The sequence below is a fragment of the Cuculus canorus genome, chromosome Z (genome assembly GCF_017976375.1).
Source record: "Cuculus canorus isolate bCucCan1 chromosome Z, bCucCan1.pri, whole genome shotgun sequence".
In the NCBI taxonomy this organism is placed as follows: domain Eukaryota; kingdom Metazoa; phylum Chordata; class Aves; order Cuculiformes; family Cuculidae; genus Cuculus; species Cuculus canorus.
The window spans coordinates 64,425,797-64,442,200 of NC_071441.1; the positions used below are offsets into that span (position 1 = coordinate 64,425,797).

At 38.6% G+C, this 16,404-nt stretch overlaps 1 protein-coding gene across 2 annotated transcripts in view; it reads left to right on the top strand.

The window, feature by feature from the left end:
• Window positions 1-17: 17 nt before the first annotated feature.
• MSH3 (mutS homolog 3) overlaps window positions 18-16,404 on the top strand; it is a 112,848-nt gene continuing 96,461 nt past the window's right edge. Inside the window, exons 1-8 of one of the 2 annotated variants that reach the window (XM_054053713.1) lie at window positions 18-106; window positions 2,893-3,016; window positions 3,966-4,189; window positions 6,518-6,730; window positions 8,030-8,146; window positions 8,921-9,038; window positions 10,313-10,458; window positions 11,437-11,603. In XM_054053713.1, the coding sequence (XP_053909688.1) occupies window positions 50-106; window positions 2,893-3,016; window positions 3,966-4,189; window positions 6,518-6,730; window positions 8,030-8,146; window positions 8,921-9,038; window positions 10,313-10,458; window positions 11,437-11,603 (1,166 nt within the window). In that variant the 5' untranslated portion in view covers window positions 18-49. The remainder of the gene's footprint in view (window positions 107-2,892; window positions 3,017-3,965; window positions 4,190-6,517; window positions 6,731-8,029; window positions 8,147-8,920; window positions 9,039-10,312; window positions 10,459-11,436; window positions 11,604-16,404) is intronic. The other variant, XM_054053712.1, reaches the window with a different exon arrangement.

Sequence of the window (16,404 nt, forward strand, 5' to 3'; positions counted from 1 at the left end):
GGGGGGCGGAGCGGGGCGGGTCTCTTCGCACCGCGCGGGGCTGTTCCCGATGTCGCGGGGGAGGCGGCAGCCGGTGCTCAGCAGGTTCTTCGGCAAGCGGCACACGGTGCGGGGCGGGCAAACGGGGTGGTTCGGGTTGGATGGGAGATTAAAGGGGTTCCAACTCCCCCTGCCCGGGGCGGTTTGTGTGGGAATGCACCGCGCACCGGTGGGACCGCACGGCGGATGCTGGGTTCGATGCGGGGCCCCTCTGTACGAGAGGGATGTTGAGGCTCTGGAGCGTGTCCAGAGAAGAGCAACGAAGCTGGTGAGGGGGCTGAAGAACAAGTCTTATGAGGAGCGGCTGAGAGAGCTGGGGTTGCTTAGCCTGGAGAAGAGGAGGCTGAGGGGCACCTTATTGCTCTCTACAACTACCTGAAAGGAGGTTGTGGAGAGAAGGGAGCTGGCCTCTTCTCCCAAGTGACAGGGCACAGGACAAGAGGGAATGGCTTCAAGCTCTGCCAGGGGAGGTTCAGGCTGGATATTAGGAAAGAATTTTTCACAAAAAGGGTCATCGGGCCCTGGCAGAGGCTGTGCAGGGCGGTAGTGGAGTCCCTATTCCTGGAGGAACTTAAAAGATGGGTAGTCGAGGTGCTCAGGGACATGGTTTAGTGGCAGATGGGAATGGCTGGACTCGATGATCCAAGAGGTTTTTTCCAACCCGGTGTTTCCATGATTCTATGACTCTGTTGGCACAGGGTTGGGATGGGAGAAAATGGCCTCAAGTTGCAGCAGGATGTTCAGTTTGGACGTTAGGAAAATCCTCCTAGAAGACACGCTAAAGGACATGGAGGTGATTAATGGCAGCCAGTGTGGCTTCACCAGGGGCAAGTCCTCTATGACCGCCTTAGTAGCTTCCTGTGATGGGGTAGCCACAGCAGTGGAATGGCCAAGTTGGGTGGAGCCTTGGGCAGCCTGATCTAGTGGCAGACAGTTGGAACTGGATGATCCTTAAGGTCCCTTCCAACCGAAACTATTCTGTGATTCTGTGATGTTAGGAAAAATTTCTTCACCAATAAGGTTATTGGGCACTGGAACAGGGTGCCCAGGGATGTGGTGGAGTCCCCATACCTGGAGGGATTTAAGTGACAGGAAGATGAAGAGCTCAGGTTTAGTATTGGACAGGTATGGTTGGACTTGTGAGAATTAATTGATAAAGTTTTTCTGCAGCTGTTTTGTATGTTTAGTTATCTTGTCATATAAATCTGTCTTGTAAGATATAGCTGTTTTAGGTCAAGAGGTAACCTGAAGGGAGTCTCCAGGCATGGTTGGATAATCTAAAAGGAATTAAATTGCTCTGAGCATTTACGCAGTTCTTTGTCTAAAACTAGTATATATGCCCACTGCTTTTGTAAAATGTTATGCTTTTTTTTTTTTTAGAAGGGCATCCGATTGTAAAATAAAACTATTATTGTCTTTGCCTTGAAGACTTTGTCCTTTTCGATATTTTACCAGTGAATAAGTGTTTCTCACAGACTCTATGATCTGAAAGGTCTTTTCCATCCAAAAGATTCTACGAGTCTAGGTTCTGCCTCCTGGCCTGCAGAGGGTTGATCTTGTGGGTCAGATCATGGAGCTTGGACAAGTCTTGGCCTGCTCTTGCATGCAATGCTGAGAGAGCCTGCAGTGATCCAGCAGCCTCCTCATGTCACCACTGGGAGAAAACTGGTGCCTCTCAGCAATTATATTTCATTCTGAGTTTGTATTTTCCAGCCACCCTGTGGCTCATGATTCCACTCCTTTCTGACCCTGGAAAGCTGCATGCTTTTTTTCACTTTTGTCTCAAGCCAGTCTGTTGTCTAAATGTATTTTGAAAGGTGTGTGCTATCTGTCCATGCAGAAGAATGGCTCCCTAATTAGTGTTAGTCTGGTAGTGGCCTACAGTGAACTTGGAAGGGAAACTCCCAGTCATGTGGGCTGTGTGTATGGATACGTTTTGTGGAGGTTATGGGCTTAGTTACTGAGGGTGGCGTTCCTGCTTGGTTAGAAGGAGACTGAATTTCCCCACCTTAAACCATCTGAGATTACCATATGAAATGTGGATGCAAACTGCTAGAAGCACCTCTTCTGCAGTTGTCTGCAGAGCGAGATGGCAGCTTGCTTATATGTTGTTGCAGTTGCGAGTTGCTTCTTTACACTTGCTTATACTTGCATTTTGACAAGCAGAATATGTGAATAATGAAACAATGTAAATCAATGAATTTTCTGTTTATGAAGTGTTAAAAGAGAGTATGTCAAAAGCCATCTAGGGAATCTAAGGAGTAGTACTTGAAAGTGCTCTATTCTGCTGAAACCCACAGTGACGCTAGCTAGGTGTTTACAAGTCCTTTCAAAGTTTGTAATAATACTTCCAGAGTGGAACATATACTTTTCCATCGTTTGGATGTAGGCCATGGGAAGTAGTGGCTCTCAGTGGTGAATAGCTTGTATCTAGCAAGAAGAGGACTCTGAACTGTGGAAACAACTATTTGCAGAAGAGATTTGATTCAGAGACAGGGCCGTAGAGTGTGGTATGATGGGAAAATCTATTACGTCTGGTTCAGTTCTCTGCCACAGAATTAGCTCTGAGCTGCCTTTTCAAGCCATAGTAGATGCAGATGTTTCTTTTCTTGCACAACAGCCAGCTTGTTCACAGAATGCAGTATTTCTCTCCCTCTTGTAGCCTTGAATATCAGACAAGCTATTTTCTAGACAATAACTGCAAATAGTTAAAATAGTTAAGGATTTCATATACTGTAACTTAATTTTTCATTTTGCGGTATCTCTGTGAAATCCTTGGGTGCTTTATTGTATTTCATAGAGGATAACAAAGAGAAAAAAGAGCTGAAATTCTTCATTTAATTTGTGTCTCAGGCTTCTGAATTTGGCATGAAAAGGAGAACATCAAATGAAAGCGATGAATCCTGTGAAAAAAAGACCAAGTTACGACAACTCACTCTTGAAGACATCTGTAACCCCCTGAAGACTCAAGACAAAAGTGAGTTAACTGTAAACAAACTTTCAAGCATTTATACCAAATAAATAGTTTTTCATTGTCCACTGTAAAAAAAATTGGTGGATATTTTAGGAACTATCTGTTGAGTGTAAGATACATCTCTGAAGAGCTACTATACGCCTACTAGCTGTAGTGTTAAAGCACCTTTCTGTGCCTTGGAAGCTAGGTATTTCAGCCTTACTCCAGAATTACTCTGCAAATCCCCTTCAGCTGACACAGCTTTAACAGGTTGTTCAGCTAGTGAAGCACAGATGTCCAGGCAGAAATACTGCAGCTTCACTTCCTGTCTTGGTTTAACAGCTTGTCTTTTAGACTTAGGCTGCAGCTTGACCAACACCTGACAGCTTTGTGGAGTCTGGCCTGTGACTGAATTACTTCAAAGTAAATCGTTCCAATGCAGTGTTTTGAACCAAGAATTTAACAAATTAGTGGTGCTAGTAGAAAAACAAATCAGTGAATGTAAGGGTCATTGCACTTCATTGAAACGACATAGCCTTTGCATTTTTTTAAAAAGGGAATTATATACACCTTTGTGGATGGGGTGGTTTGACATGTCATTGAGACACCATCACCTTGTAATACTGTCTGCTTAAAAACTGTCCTGAAAACGTACCACTTATTTTTCCAATATTTTTGGCTAATATTGTCACTTTGCAGTTATTAGTCCAGAAAATAATTGTGCTTCTTCTCCAATGTATCATGAAGCATACAAGTGAGGAGTATTGATTTTCCAGGGAATTTGGGCAAGCTGATTACATACATGATTCTATCAGACTGGCAGAAATACTGCAGTGGGAGAGGAGAAGGAATGTGGGGAAGAGAGAGACAGAGGAAAATGATTGCTTTCTCTGCTTACTGATAACATTCTAATAGATGTCCTGCTTTAGATAATAAGTTGCTAATATGTTTTTGTTGTATATTTTTGCTGAAGACGAACCTCAGAAGTGTGAAAAGCGCCGTGTATGTCTGCAAACCCTAGACAGACTGAGAGAATTCTGCAGTGACTCAGACCAGCAGTGTAACAGAATCCGGGAGGATAGTTTTCGGGAGAAAGAATCTCTGATTTTGGAAAAATGTCCCAGTGCTATTGGGAGAAATTCAGAATTGAAAAACTGTCTTCAGTCTGGGGACACTAGCCCAAAGGTTGCTCAAAAGGTATGTAGAGCTTTAGTTCAGTGCTATGTGGATCATTTTTTATGGTTTAAAAACGCAGACTTTGGCACAATATTCCTTTTGTGGTTTTGTGTTCTGTCATGAAATAGTGTGGCAGTACCCAGTAAACTAGTGTTTGTGTACGTATGTTTTCCTGGAACTCTTACTATCATGAACAGAATGCCTCAGAGTTCTTCACTGAAAAAATAAGTAATGGGAGCGCATAAACACTGTCCACGTATCTTGTGATTGTGAAGGAACCTGTAATATTGTAATGACAAATGTTCAGTGTGGCCTTTTGCTCAGCTTCCTTTCAGTTCTGTCAGTTTTGACGTGGGCTGTAAAATCCTAACAGGCTTTCTTTGCAAAAATATGCTCTAGAATTAGTACTGAGATGTGTCTTAATCCAATTTCTAATAAATACTATAGGTATCACTGTTTTGTTCATCTGCAGAAGATATGGATAGCTTCCATGAAAAATTATCATTATAATACCTATGATACAAGTTGATAAAAGTATAACTCTACCTTGCCTCCCCTTTTATTATGGGGCTAATTGACATGAGTTGATTGATTGGGTTTTGTGCTCACTTTGCTCCGTTTGAGGTATTCAGGTCCTAAAAGGCATCTCATGGCTTTCTGTGGTGGTGTTGCATTGGGACTCAGCTGCTGCTTAACAAAGCTCTACAGCTGCCTTTTTGAAGGAGAAAGGTTTTGTGAAGAGTCTTATCATTTATTTGACCTTCTTTGTCTGAAGCTTGTGACCTCAAACTGTAGGTCTTGAATGTGTGAACAAGAGATCAAAATGAGAATAGTGAAGTGAACAGCTCATGGCAAGAGATTTCTGTGGTGATAAGGGACTGAGATTATGCAAGTGTGGTCAGTTTGACACTATAGAAACCCAATTCTTTCTCAGTCACTCTGTTTCAAACCCCTGTCTGTCTTGATCTTGTTAGTTTCTGACCCTTTATTGTCCAGTTACATTGATGCCGGATGTCTTCCTGCTAGTTTAATCTATAAATCATACTTTGGCATGTCTCACAGACATTTGAGAACCAATTATAGATACAGAAAGTATAAAATGTGTGTTTTACACATGCATGTATATGAAATGTGCGTAGGGAAGTTTTTTTCCTTCTGAGTTCTAAGCACAATTTGGCTTTGTTTGGGCTGGGCCATGTTGTCTGCTTGTCGAGTAGTTCATCCCTTGATCCTGTGCAGTTCTGGGAATTTTGCAGTTCACAACTAACAGTACAGTGAAGTGTCCATCTTTTGTATTGTTTTCTGACTGCCTTCTTTATACTTTCCCATGACATAGAGTATATGATTTTTAGTGTAACTGTGTTTCTTCTGACTTCTAAATGGTTTGCTGACTGTTCCTTGTAATCCAGATGAGACAGTTATTAGAAGTGGAAGTACACTGGATTTATTTGAGAATGCAGAAATATACTGCACAACTTGGTCAGTGGTGTTCTTACAGTCCTTACTTCAAAACTTGCGGAAAGCGTTGTCTTTGAATTTTTTTTTATCTGTACTTGCTATCGTGTTACAAGTGCAATGCATCTTAGCAGTGTTGTTCACTGTGCTTCTAAAAGACTGGACCCATCACCTTGCTTACAATACAGAACATAACACAGTTGTAGAGCTGAAGTTGCTTGGCTAGCATAGGCTACATAATGTTGTTGTAAATGATAAGCCCTGCTAAGAGTTTTAGGAACCGTAATATAGATTTTCTGTGTTTATAATACAGATTTGTAATATAGATTTTCTGTGTTTAAGAATTAATTATTCTATGAGGTCTGCTGAGCCTATGTAGGAAGGGCAGACTGGAGAAATGTTTTTGGTGCTTGAGACTGTAAACTGAGGCTCATTTTGAATTGGTTTATTTCTTGATTTACTTGGGGTTTTTGGGATATCATTAATCTCTCTGTGCTGCAGTTTGTCATCTGTAAATTGGAGTGATAATTCATCCATATTTTTATTTCTGGCCAGTTTAGACTCCTGAGTCTTTGCAGCCTGAGTGTCTCTTGATCTCTGCTTTGAGAGATCATGATACAATAGGAATCTGATCTCAGCTGAGATGTCTAAGGACTGCTGTAAAACACATCAACTAGTTGATGCAAAATCTTCAACTTTCATGACTTTTTAATTCCTTTTAATTCCAAACAAACTGTATTCTATATATCCTTCTTTAATAATTTTGATGCAGTTCCTGGGGCTGTTTGCTGCAAGAATAATCTTTAGCTCTGTGGTCAATCTCAGTCAAGGTCTGCATAGGCGATTGATTTCTTTGATGATTCGTAACTATAGTTTTCCGTCTTTTGTTTACAGGAGGAGTTGCGCTGTGATCTTAATCAATTTTCTGCATCTCTTAAGTCTTACGAAAGTACTCAAAATACTTCAGATATAAATCTTAATAAGAGAACCAAAAGCATTTACACTCCTCTAGAACTTCAATTCATAGAAATGAAGAAGCAATATAAAGATGCTGTTTTGTGCGTGGAATGTGGATACAAATATCGCTTCTTTGGAGAAGATGCAGAGGTAATTTTTGCCAAGGTTAAGGAGAGATACTTGCATTATGTAAGGGTCATATTAGGTCTGTGGCCACTTCCAGAAGGAAAGATATTTGGAGGCATACATTCCCTGGTATTTTTTAATACTTGAAATCAAAATGAAGATTCTTTGTGTGCTTCGATTGAAGATGATCCATTATAGATGATCCACTTTTTACCAAAGTAGCATTTATTATTTTGTAATTGTATGGTAACACTTGCTGTCTTGCCTGTTGACAACTTAAGATGAGGTCCTAGAATTACTTGTCAGAGTTAAAGTTGAAACGTTTTCAGAGATGAGATTCAGTTCAGATCATGGCCCAAAGCTCTATTAGGAGTATTTCAGTTTGGAATAAGTGGTGTAAAAGTGGATGCATATAGCTTGCGTAGTCTGGGTGCAGAGAGCATCTTGGATGCATATTTGGATCCTGTACCTACACATGACGAGTCTGTAGGAACTGGAGAGTAATTTGCAAAAAACCATAGTTTTAAAGTAATTGATTATAAATAGTTCATAAGAAGTTTTTTCATGATCTGTCCCAAAATCATTGCTACCAATTTAACCTCAAATCTGTGCTATTTCCACACTTGAGACCAGTGAGAAACTTTGCTTAGTTACTGGACATTAATTTTCCTGACCAACTTCATACTATGTAATTTGTCTACTCATTTGCTGGAACACTCGCAGTCCAGAAATAAAAATATATGATCTAGGTGCACAGTTCAGTATTTGACTGCAGATCCTGCTTCAGATTGCTTTCGCCAGTGAGCACCTATCTTTTTGCCAATGACAAAAAAAAAGCAAATAAAATCATACTTTACAATGTTTCCTTTCAGCAAGTGTTGTTACTCTTTTGCTATAAAGTATTAAATTCCCACTGCTGCTTGATACTGATTTTTCAATATTTTAATTGATTAACTACTTTAGTACCAGCTTTAGAAGCGCAATTAAAATAACTCCATTCTTTCAGAATTTTTTTGTGAAAATTATTTGACACTTTGAGCTGTGTTGCAGAATCCATGTGCTCATGGTGTAGGTGGTTTACCTCACAATAGTAGAAGTCAGGATGCAGCATATTAATCTGAAGTCTGTAATACTGAAGCCCCTGTTTGTGACAGTGTGCTGGGACAGAAAAGTGGAGAAGCCCACCTCCCCGGGCTTTATCCTGTAATCTTTGCCTTCTGACACTGTAGTTTTAATTGTAGTTGTGCTTCACTGTTGTCATAGAGATGAGTTCCTAAGTTGCATTTTGAACTGTCAGCTGACATTTCTTCTTCTACTTTGCAGATTGCAGCTAAAGAACTGAACATTTATTGTCATCAGGATCATAATTTTATGACTGCCAGTATACCGACTCATAGGCTGTTTGTCCATGTGCGGCGACTTGTAGCAAAAGGATACAAGGTTATCCCTGGCTTTTATTAAGTGATGTTAAGTATAGAATTGCACTGAAACAACTTGCGCTTATTGTACCAGAGTCTTATTTCAACTAAATAGTGTGAAACTCATTATCAGCTGTTTTTGCAATTTACGTGGCTAACTTCCCTTTGTTTCAGTTTCTTTGTTCTGGTGAGTGTCATGAAACTTAAGTAAATTCCAACTTTCTCTGTTTTACAGAAAAGTATCTTAATGTTTTATTAATTTTTTCATGTTTTATAGAGAAGTTCTAGAAGAATGCTTTCAGTTTTTATCAAGCCTTTGCTATTGCTAGAGAGATTTATATACTTGCTCTCTCTTCCATTATTCTTCGCAACCTTGTTTTTCTTATCCCAGCCCATATTTTTTTCTCTTTTTCTCCCTGTTGTTGATCCTTGTAGTTCTATGGCTTTCTGGCAATACTCCTTCTTTTGTACTGCTTATGAGAAAAGAATTAATTGAATTTAAATTTATTGCAGGAACCATTTTATAGCATGTGCTGAACTCTAGCTAAATTGTTTCAAAATAGGACAAGAAGTGCAGGGGCAGACGTTGAGAGGGCAGTTAGGTGGGTAGAGCATAAGGAAAAGCAATGCCTTAATGCCTCATTAGAAGGATTGATGCTAGCCTCTGTTCTTCCTGTTGATCTTTAATGATGCACTTGCTGTTTGCCCATCTTAAAAGAGCACCAAATTTACAAAATAATTTAAAAAACAACTGTTATCGAAGAGATAACTTTGTTTTTTGTCTCTGTGCCTGTAGGTAGGAGTGGTAAAACAAATGGAAACTGCTGCACTCAAAGCTGCTGGAGAAAATAAAAGCTCTCTCTTCAGCCGGAAACTGACTGCTCTCTACACAAAGTCTACGCTTATCGGAGAAGATATCCTTTTTTAAAAAAAAAGTGGTTTCACACTTTCATCTTTGTCATAGGAGAGGCCATCATTCTAGTATTATCACCTAAATGGAACACGAGTAGCTTGTGGCTGGGCATAAGAGTGGCAACAGGAAATAAAGTTCCTTTAATTTTAAGTTGTGGTAAAACATCGTGCTGGCTTTATAAACAACTTAATCTTTTCAGGGCTTTAGGTCTGTTGGGAAACAGCAGAGCTTGTGTTTACTGTAGTTGCTTTCTGAAGTCAGAGAGAGCTTCCTGATACAAGAAGTAGTTACTACCATAAAAAGTGGAATATTTTTGGTTTAAGCTAAAGTAAAGTTTCACCTAAGTAATTGTGTTTTTTGGAAGTTTGACAGAATGTCGCTCCGATAGCATGTTTTCTTTCAGACAGTGTTTTTTCCAGACATTGTTCATTCTTTGTTGATGATAACGTCTCGTGTGAAGTATGATCTGTGCTGCACAGATGTCTCTTCTTCTGTAATCACCTCTGTTTGCAAGTTTTTCCCATCTCAAATGCAAGGTCAAGCAGAGAGCTAGTGACAGCTCCAAATTCCAAGAGTTTTGACTGCTGTGAAGTTCATAATAACATTAGATTTAGTCCTTGTAGAGTAACAGAATATACTTAAGATTTCTGGGAGAATTTATCCATATGCATGCGAGTGGGAAATCCATTCTGTCCCAGCTCTTGTCTGGCTGTACACGATTGATGGAGATCGCTCCCTCATGTTGACCAGGCCTGATTAAGGATGCTTGCTTTCTAAAATTCCAATACAAGACTCAGAGAGTTTTATTTGCCGGCATTTTCAGTATCATTCCCATGTCTGCAGTGTTCTGTAAATTGTTTTCAACTAGATGTTTCACCAGATTGAGAATGCATAGTGTTAGTGATTCAGAAGGGTTTGAGGGAAGAATGACTGACTGTTTGGTCACTTTGCATTGAGTGATGAGAAGGTGATAAAATCAAATGGTTAAAAACCTGGCAACATAATTACCTCTTGATTGCTGTAACAAATGCCTTTGCATGAGGTGCATGTGCATCCTGTAGCTGCCTATCTTGTGAAGACAACTTCTGACTTCAGTCCTCCTGCTTTCAGTTGTCTGAAGTTCACCAAAATCATATTAGGAGTCAAACTAATAAAAACCTTTAGTCTAGAAGGCCTGTCATAAAATCTAGTTGAGAAGAACTTGCATCTAGAAGGACCTAAGAATAATCCACAAAAATATGTGTACTATTTTATTTATTTTTTAACATTTGTCACATGTGAACCCTTTGCTGAAGCTAGATGATTCTGTAGATGTTGAAGAGGTAACAACTGATGTCCCTGATAACTACCTCCTTTGTATCTGTGAAAATGGAGAAAACTTCAAAGACAGGAAGAAAGGTGACATTGTTATAGGTATTATGGTAAGTTAATTTAACAAGGGGAGTCGGTGTTTTAGGGTTCATGTGGGGGCTTTTAAGGGGTTGTTTTGTTGGGTTTTTTGAGAGGTGGGTGGTTACCTTCTTAAATTCATGGTTGTTCTGTCTTTTAGTTTTTTGGTTTGATTTTTTTTTTTTTTTTTTGTAACAAGTTGCAGTTTAGTTAAGTTATCATCTGTATGTGAATTGTAGTGGCTTTGTATTTGAAAACTGATGGAAAGGTCTGGAACTGATAGTTGAATATTCCTGATACTGCTTTTGCTGTTGCATCACTGGAAATCATAGCTGTGTTTTAACCAAAACAGGGAAATTGTTAGTTTAGATGCTTTACTAATGTTAAAGTTTCACCGTTTTCAGAGTTAGTGTTTTAAAGCTTGTGAGCACTTTTGTCCTCTACAAAATAGTGCTCTTTAGAGAAAGAGAATTACGTTTTTTAGAGTTTACACTTAAGGTTTGTGTTTTCTTTTATGGTGAATTTTAAACCCAGGATTATTTAACTAGCAAAACATAGTGATAAATGAAGCCCAGTCTGCTGCTAATTCGTTGATTTCAAAGTGTCTTTATTATGCCTGTATTTGAATGTCAGACTGCAGCTGGTAGAGAACAACAAAAACGTGCTAGGATGACAGTTTCCAGGCTGAATTGCATGTACCTTCCATAGACTTAAAATTATGTAGATTTCTGTAGTAATAAAAGCTGAGCAGTGATAGACTAATTTACATTTTTAAGGTATTGTTATTATTTACCAAGAAAAAAATTGTAGTCTTTTGAAGTTATCACCATATCATAGATTTGAAAAACACAATTACAGTTTTTGATTTGCCACTTTCACCAACTGTGTGAGTGCTATATAATTTTGTGTTATACACCATAAATTTTCCTTCTGGCTTAGTAGTTTTAATCAGTGAAACACTCCTTGAATACTTGAATATTCAACGCTTCATTTTCTTCTGTGTTTGACAGGCAATCCAACCAACTACTGGAGAAGTAATTTTTGACAGTTTTCGTGACTGTGCATCTCGCTTAGAATTAGAGAGTCGAGTTTTGCGTCTGCAACCGGTTGAAATTATACTTCCATCTAGCTTGTCAGATCAATCTGAAAAGCTCATCAACAGTATAACCTCCATGAGGTATGTTCTGGGGGATGTTTGTTGTTTGGTTTTTTTGCCCTTTTTTTTAAACTACAGCATACCTATTGATAGGGTTTAGATCTAGAAGCAAGTAGGCATGCGTATATAATTCTGTAAAGGCCTGTTTCAGAATGGCTGTAGTTTGCTGCCTGGTTGAAAATTGCCCAAATCCCATGGATTTCTGGGCACTTATTCTTAAATTGCTTTTAGACTAAAATTCATGGCTTTTGCTTCAGGTCTGTGGAAGATTTGTATGCCTAACTATTTGTTGCTTTTATTTACATCGCGTTGCTCCCACACTTCCAGTCTTGTGATCTGTTGGATTTATTTCAGAACTCATGCATTTACCCTTGCGAACGGAAAATGGTGTTAAATGACTGTTCTTCTTGTTTTTCATTGCCTTAAGACCTCTAAAAGGCATTCTTTTTTCTATTAATATAGATAGGTATAGAAAAACTTTGCAACTGTTGCTTCATTCTGTTTGTCGTATTATAGTATCCTGAACTTGAATTCGGACTTGGAAATATTCAGCCTGATCATTTGTTTATATTTTGAGTTCTCTTTATGTGTTTCCAAAGTAAACTTGTTACATGTTTTCTGTATCAGTGTTACTGTGGAATAAAGGCAGAATAGGATGTAAGCTGTAGGGTGATAGATGAAGGAAGCGATCCTCTGAACATACGTGTTGAACTTGCAAAGTCCTGCAGATGCTGTTTTTGTAGGTTTTCACTTTTTTTTTTTGTTTTTTTTTTAATGCAACTGGGCTGTAGAAAACTATCTTAGAGCTTGGCATTTCTGTTTTGAATGAACTAGCCAGAAAGGACAAAATTTTTAATTTATGTGTTAACAAAAATGGACTAAAGAAAGCCATAAAAAACCCAGAATGTATTGCATAGGCAAAGTTTTATGTTGAGGGTAAGGTACAAATATCTCTCTCCCGTATTGTAAGGACAGACAAATGCATTAGTGACGTGGATGGGAGCCATCTGACAGACAGTCAACACTGCACTTAGTCTGCCTCACTTAAACTCTGTTCAAGTCATCATCTTGTAGCTTCCCCTAATGCTTCAGATGGCTGAGCTGCTTAATCAGTCTGTTCCACAGGCATTCTTTTCCCCACTTGCCAGTGCCATCCTTCTTCAGTCCCCTTTTATTTAAAAAAACCCCTGATATTGTGGCATGTGATAGCAACTTGCACAGATGTTGCTGTGCTCAGCTGTCAAGCTTTCAAGGACACCTGCATTTGAGAGGCAAGAGTGATAGGAGGGTCTGAAAATGTCCGATGTGGTGTCAGGCATCTTAAGAAAATGTGGCTTGTGAAAGCGGTGTATTCATCATCATTCAGTTGTGTTGTGATGGTTCAGCTTGTAGTGAGCTCATGTATGAACTGCAAAGCTATAAGGAGTTGAAAAGGTAAACTCTAATTACATGTACTAAGCAAGCAATATCAGTGCATTTCATTGCATTAAAATGACTTGTTAAAAGAGATAAAATAGCAGATTAGGAGGTAACAAACCTTTTCCAGTTGCCAACAGATATACATTTTGCCTTGCTAATCCTTTTTATTTTGATAACTTTCTCTTTTGCAAATCAATTCTATAGGAGTATGCCCAAAATATTTGTGAATGTACTGTGATGAAGATTAACAATTCTTATTTTTGTTTGGTTTTTTGGTTTGTTTTTTTTTGTTGCTGGTGTATCGCACTGACAGTTTTGTGGAGGTCACAGAAAGCTAAAATGATGTTATAAATGGACAAAGCAGGTGGATTTTTCTGAAACAAGTATTTAAGTTGTGCATTAAACTAATTCTTATGTAGGCTTGAGGTCACAATTGGTTTTGGGTTTTGCTTTTTTGGTGTATTTTTGGTTATGGATAGCTGAAAATGTGAGTAACCAACTTATCATTTCTATTAAGGACAAAAAATACCACCCACTAGCTGATTTTGAGATATCAGTTTCTAGAGTTTTTCCCCTCTCTAGTAAATTTACTAGGCAGCTCTTCAGCATAAATGTCCTATAAATGGGAGTGGTAAAAAGAAAACAGTTTACTTTGGTATACTTCAGTAGTGTTGTTTCAAAACCACTTCTTTATAGATTTTTTGTATCAAAGATTTAATCACTAGAGGGCCCTGAAGTATTTAGTATTCATTTAGGTGGTTTCAATATGCTGCTTTCTTGTGCTTTTAACTAGGCTTCAGATTTTATATAATTGCTTCTGTACAGGCGGTAATTTTATTTTTATGCATAATGGGTGATCTAAAGTATTCAGTTTTGGTAATTGTCCCTTAGCTGGTAATTTCACTCTTTGCTCTTCCTAATAACTCCTGGTGAGAATTATCCATTACGTAGGAAAGGCTTAATTTCTATAATTCTTTGTAAAATTTTCTGGATAAAACCATGGGAACTATGTTTTGTTTCAAGAAGGCTCCTCATGTCCTTCTGTATTTATAATGCAGCAGAAAACCACTGAATTTATAAATCCAGGGTACAGATGGGAGAGAAAAATAGTCCCAGGAGATGCGCAGCTTAGGGTGGTTGAAAGCAGAGACGAGAAGGATCTTTCGGGTCACTGTCTGTCCATGTCATGTACAAACTGGACCAGGTCAAGTGACTCAGGGGATGATTTGGTTTTGAATGTTCCACATTAGAACTTCACACTGAGTGACCAAAGTGATGTGGCCTAGGTCTTCTCCAGCACAGAGTGTGCTGATGATTGTTAAAGAGCAATGAGATGTTTAGTCTAGCTAAACTACTGCAGCTTTATGATATCAGTCAGAATCGGGTTCACTGACTAGTTATACTGACAGAGTTGAAAGTATCTGTGTGCTTTCCTTCAATTTGTATATATAAATATACAAAACTCAAATGTAAATATTACATACTACTCTACATGTATGTCTGCCTTCATTCTGAAAAATAAAACATAGTGTATGTATTTCTTCCTTAAAGAATGCTATGCTTCCCTCTTTCTATTCTTTCTTGTTGCCACCACAGTTAATGTCCAGGCTCAGCAGTGTCATTCACACTGTTTACTGGCACTTCTGTTTTGGTATTGTGTACATTTTCACAGTCATATTTACATCAAAGGAATATACATCAAGAAGGAAAAAACAGTTGAGTAGCAAGGTAATGGTGTTCTAAATTTGTTTTTGCCGGAAACAAGAGCTGAGTAAGTCACCAGAAAGGCTTCAGTGTTTTAATCTGGTTGACAATCACCAAGGACTGCTGCTTAAGCCTCAGGAGTACTTCAGTGTGGTAGAAATTATTTCTGTGGATTAATGTAAAATAATTGTGAAGATTTTTGAGTCTGAAGTGAAAATACAAGTAAAATACACAGTGGGAAGTGACCTCATCACTTTTTCAGTTTTATGCGGTACACTAATGTTGAAAAGTTTGCTTGTCCTGCAGATCAGTGGAGAAAATTGTTTCATGTCTTTATATGTGGCTGTAAACAGGGCCTTGCAATAGGAAGAATGAAGCAAATTTTAAAGTAAATAAATGACTGAAGTAGCAGCAAAGCTTATTTAAATGTTCAAGAGCAACAGTTTGAGCTGTGCCCAAGTAGCAGCTTGCAGTGTAAGTGTAAGTACTGATTTTGAAGTTCTCCATGTCTAAATTAGGTGTGGACATTAATATAATGAGCAGTAAGCAAGGCTAAATTCTACTGCAGTGAGATTACTTAGCTGTTGTTATGATTTGCTCATAGGATGAAGTTTTAATTCAGTTAGTATGAAGCCAGTTTAGTTGCATTGTAGGGGAATCTTGGGGGAATCAAACAACAGGTGTTTTACCACTGATTTAAATTAAATCAGAATCACCCATCTTTTACCAAAAGACTTCCTTAATCATTTGGGTTAAACTCTGATGTTTCCTAGCCTGAGTAAGCTTTAAAAAAAAATTTAACTTTTGGTGTAAATTTGTGTTACAAGCTACAAACTTTCCCCTTTGGTAATTTAAAACTCATGGACACAAACATATTGAAATGTGTGGCATAGTTTCATGTCCGTTTTGTTCTAGCCTGATGCTGGTTCAGTTGGTAAGTAAAATGGTCCTGTTGCTGGTGCTGTGAGAGACATGGTCCTTAAAAATTAATAACTAGAAAAAAATGTTCAAGGACAGATTTAATGACTAGAAAGTGCTATTCAAGGACACTGAACTGGAGGTCAGTTTTGCTGGAGAGCCTTCCTTCCAAAGCAAAGTGTAAGTTAAAAGTAGGTTACAGAAACTGGTTCAGAACAAATTGTTCTGGTAGGTAGTGTTCTGTGGCCAAATCTCCAGTAACATCTGTTTGCAAGTGCTGGCTTGCATAGAAGAGAATCTTTTAACATATTTAGTTTGTTCTTCCTAGAAAACCAAGAAAACATTCTTGCTTTCACAAAATATATGTGTTTTTTATTAGAGAACACTGTGTTTTGTACTTCAAGCTCTTCCTAGTCATGGGGCATCCTCCTTAACATATCGACTGCTTTAAAAGTTGGTGTGTGCTGGTTTTCCTGAAATTGTTTTTGAGGCTCCCTTCCCTTGTGGTTGTTCTTGCTCTTCTCATGTGCCCCTTTTTTGTTTCATTGACAAATCCAGTTAGGAAGAAAATTTTTCCTGTGAGGATGGTGAGGCACAGGTCGCCCAGAGAAGTCATGGAAGCCTCATCACTGGAGGTGTTCAAGGCCAGGTTGAATGGGGGTTTGAGCAACCTGATCCAATGAGAGGGAGTGATCCAAGGCAGGGGAATGGAACTAAATGATCTTTAAAGTCCCTTCCATTCTATGATTCTATGATCTTAAAACTGCCCTAGTGCTTCTCT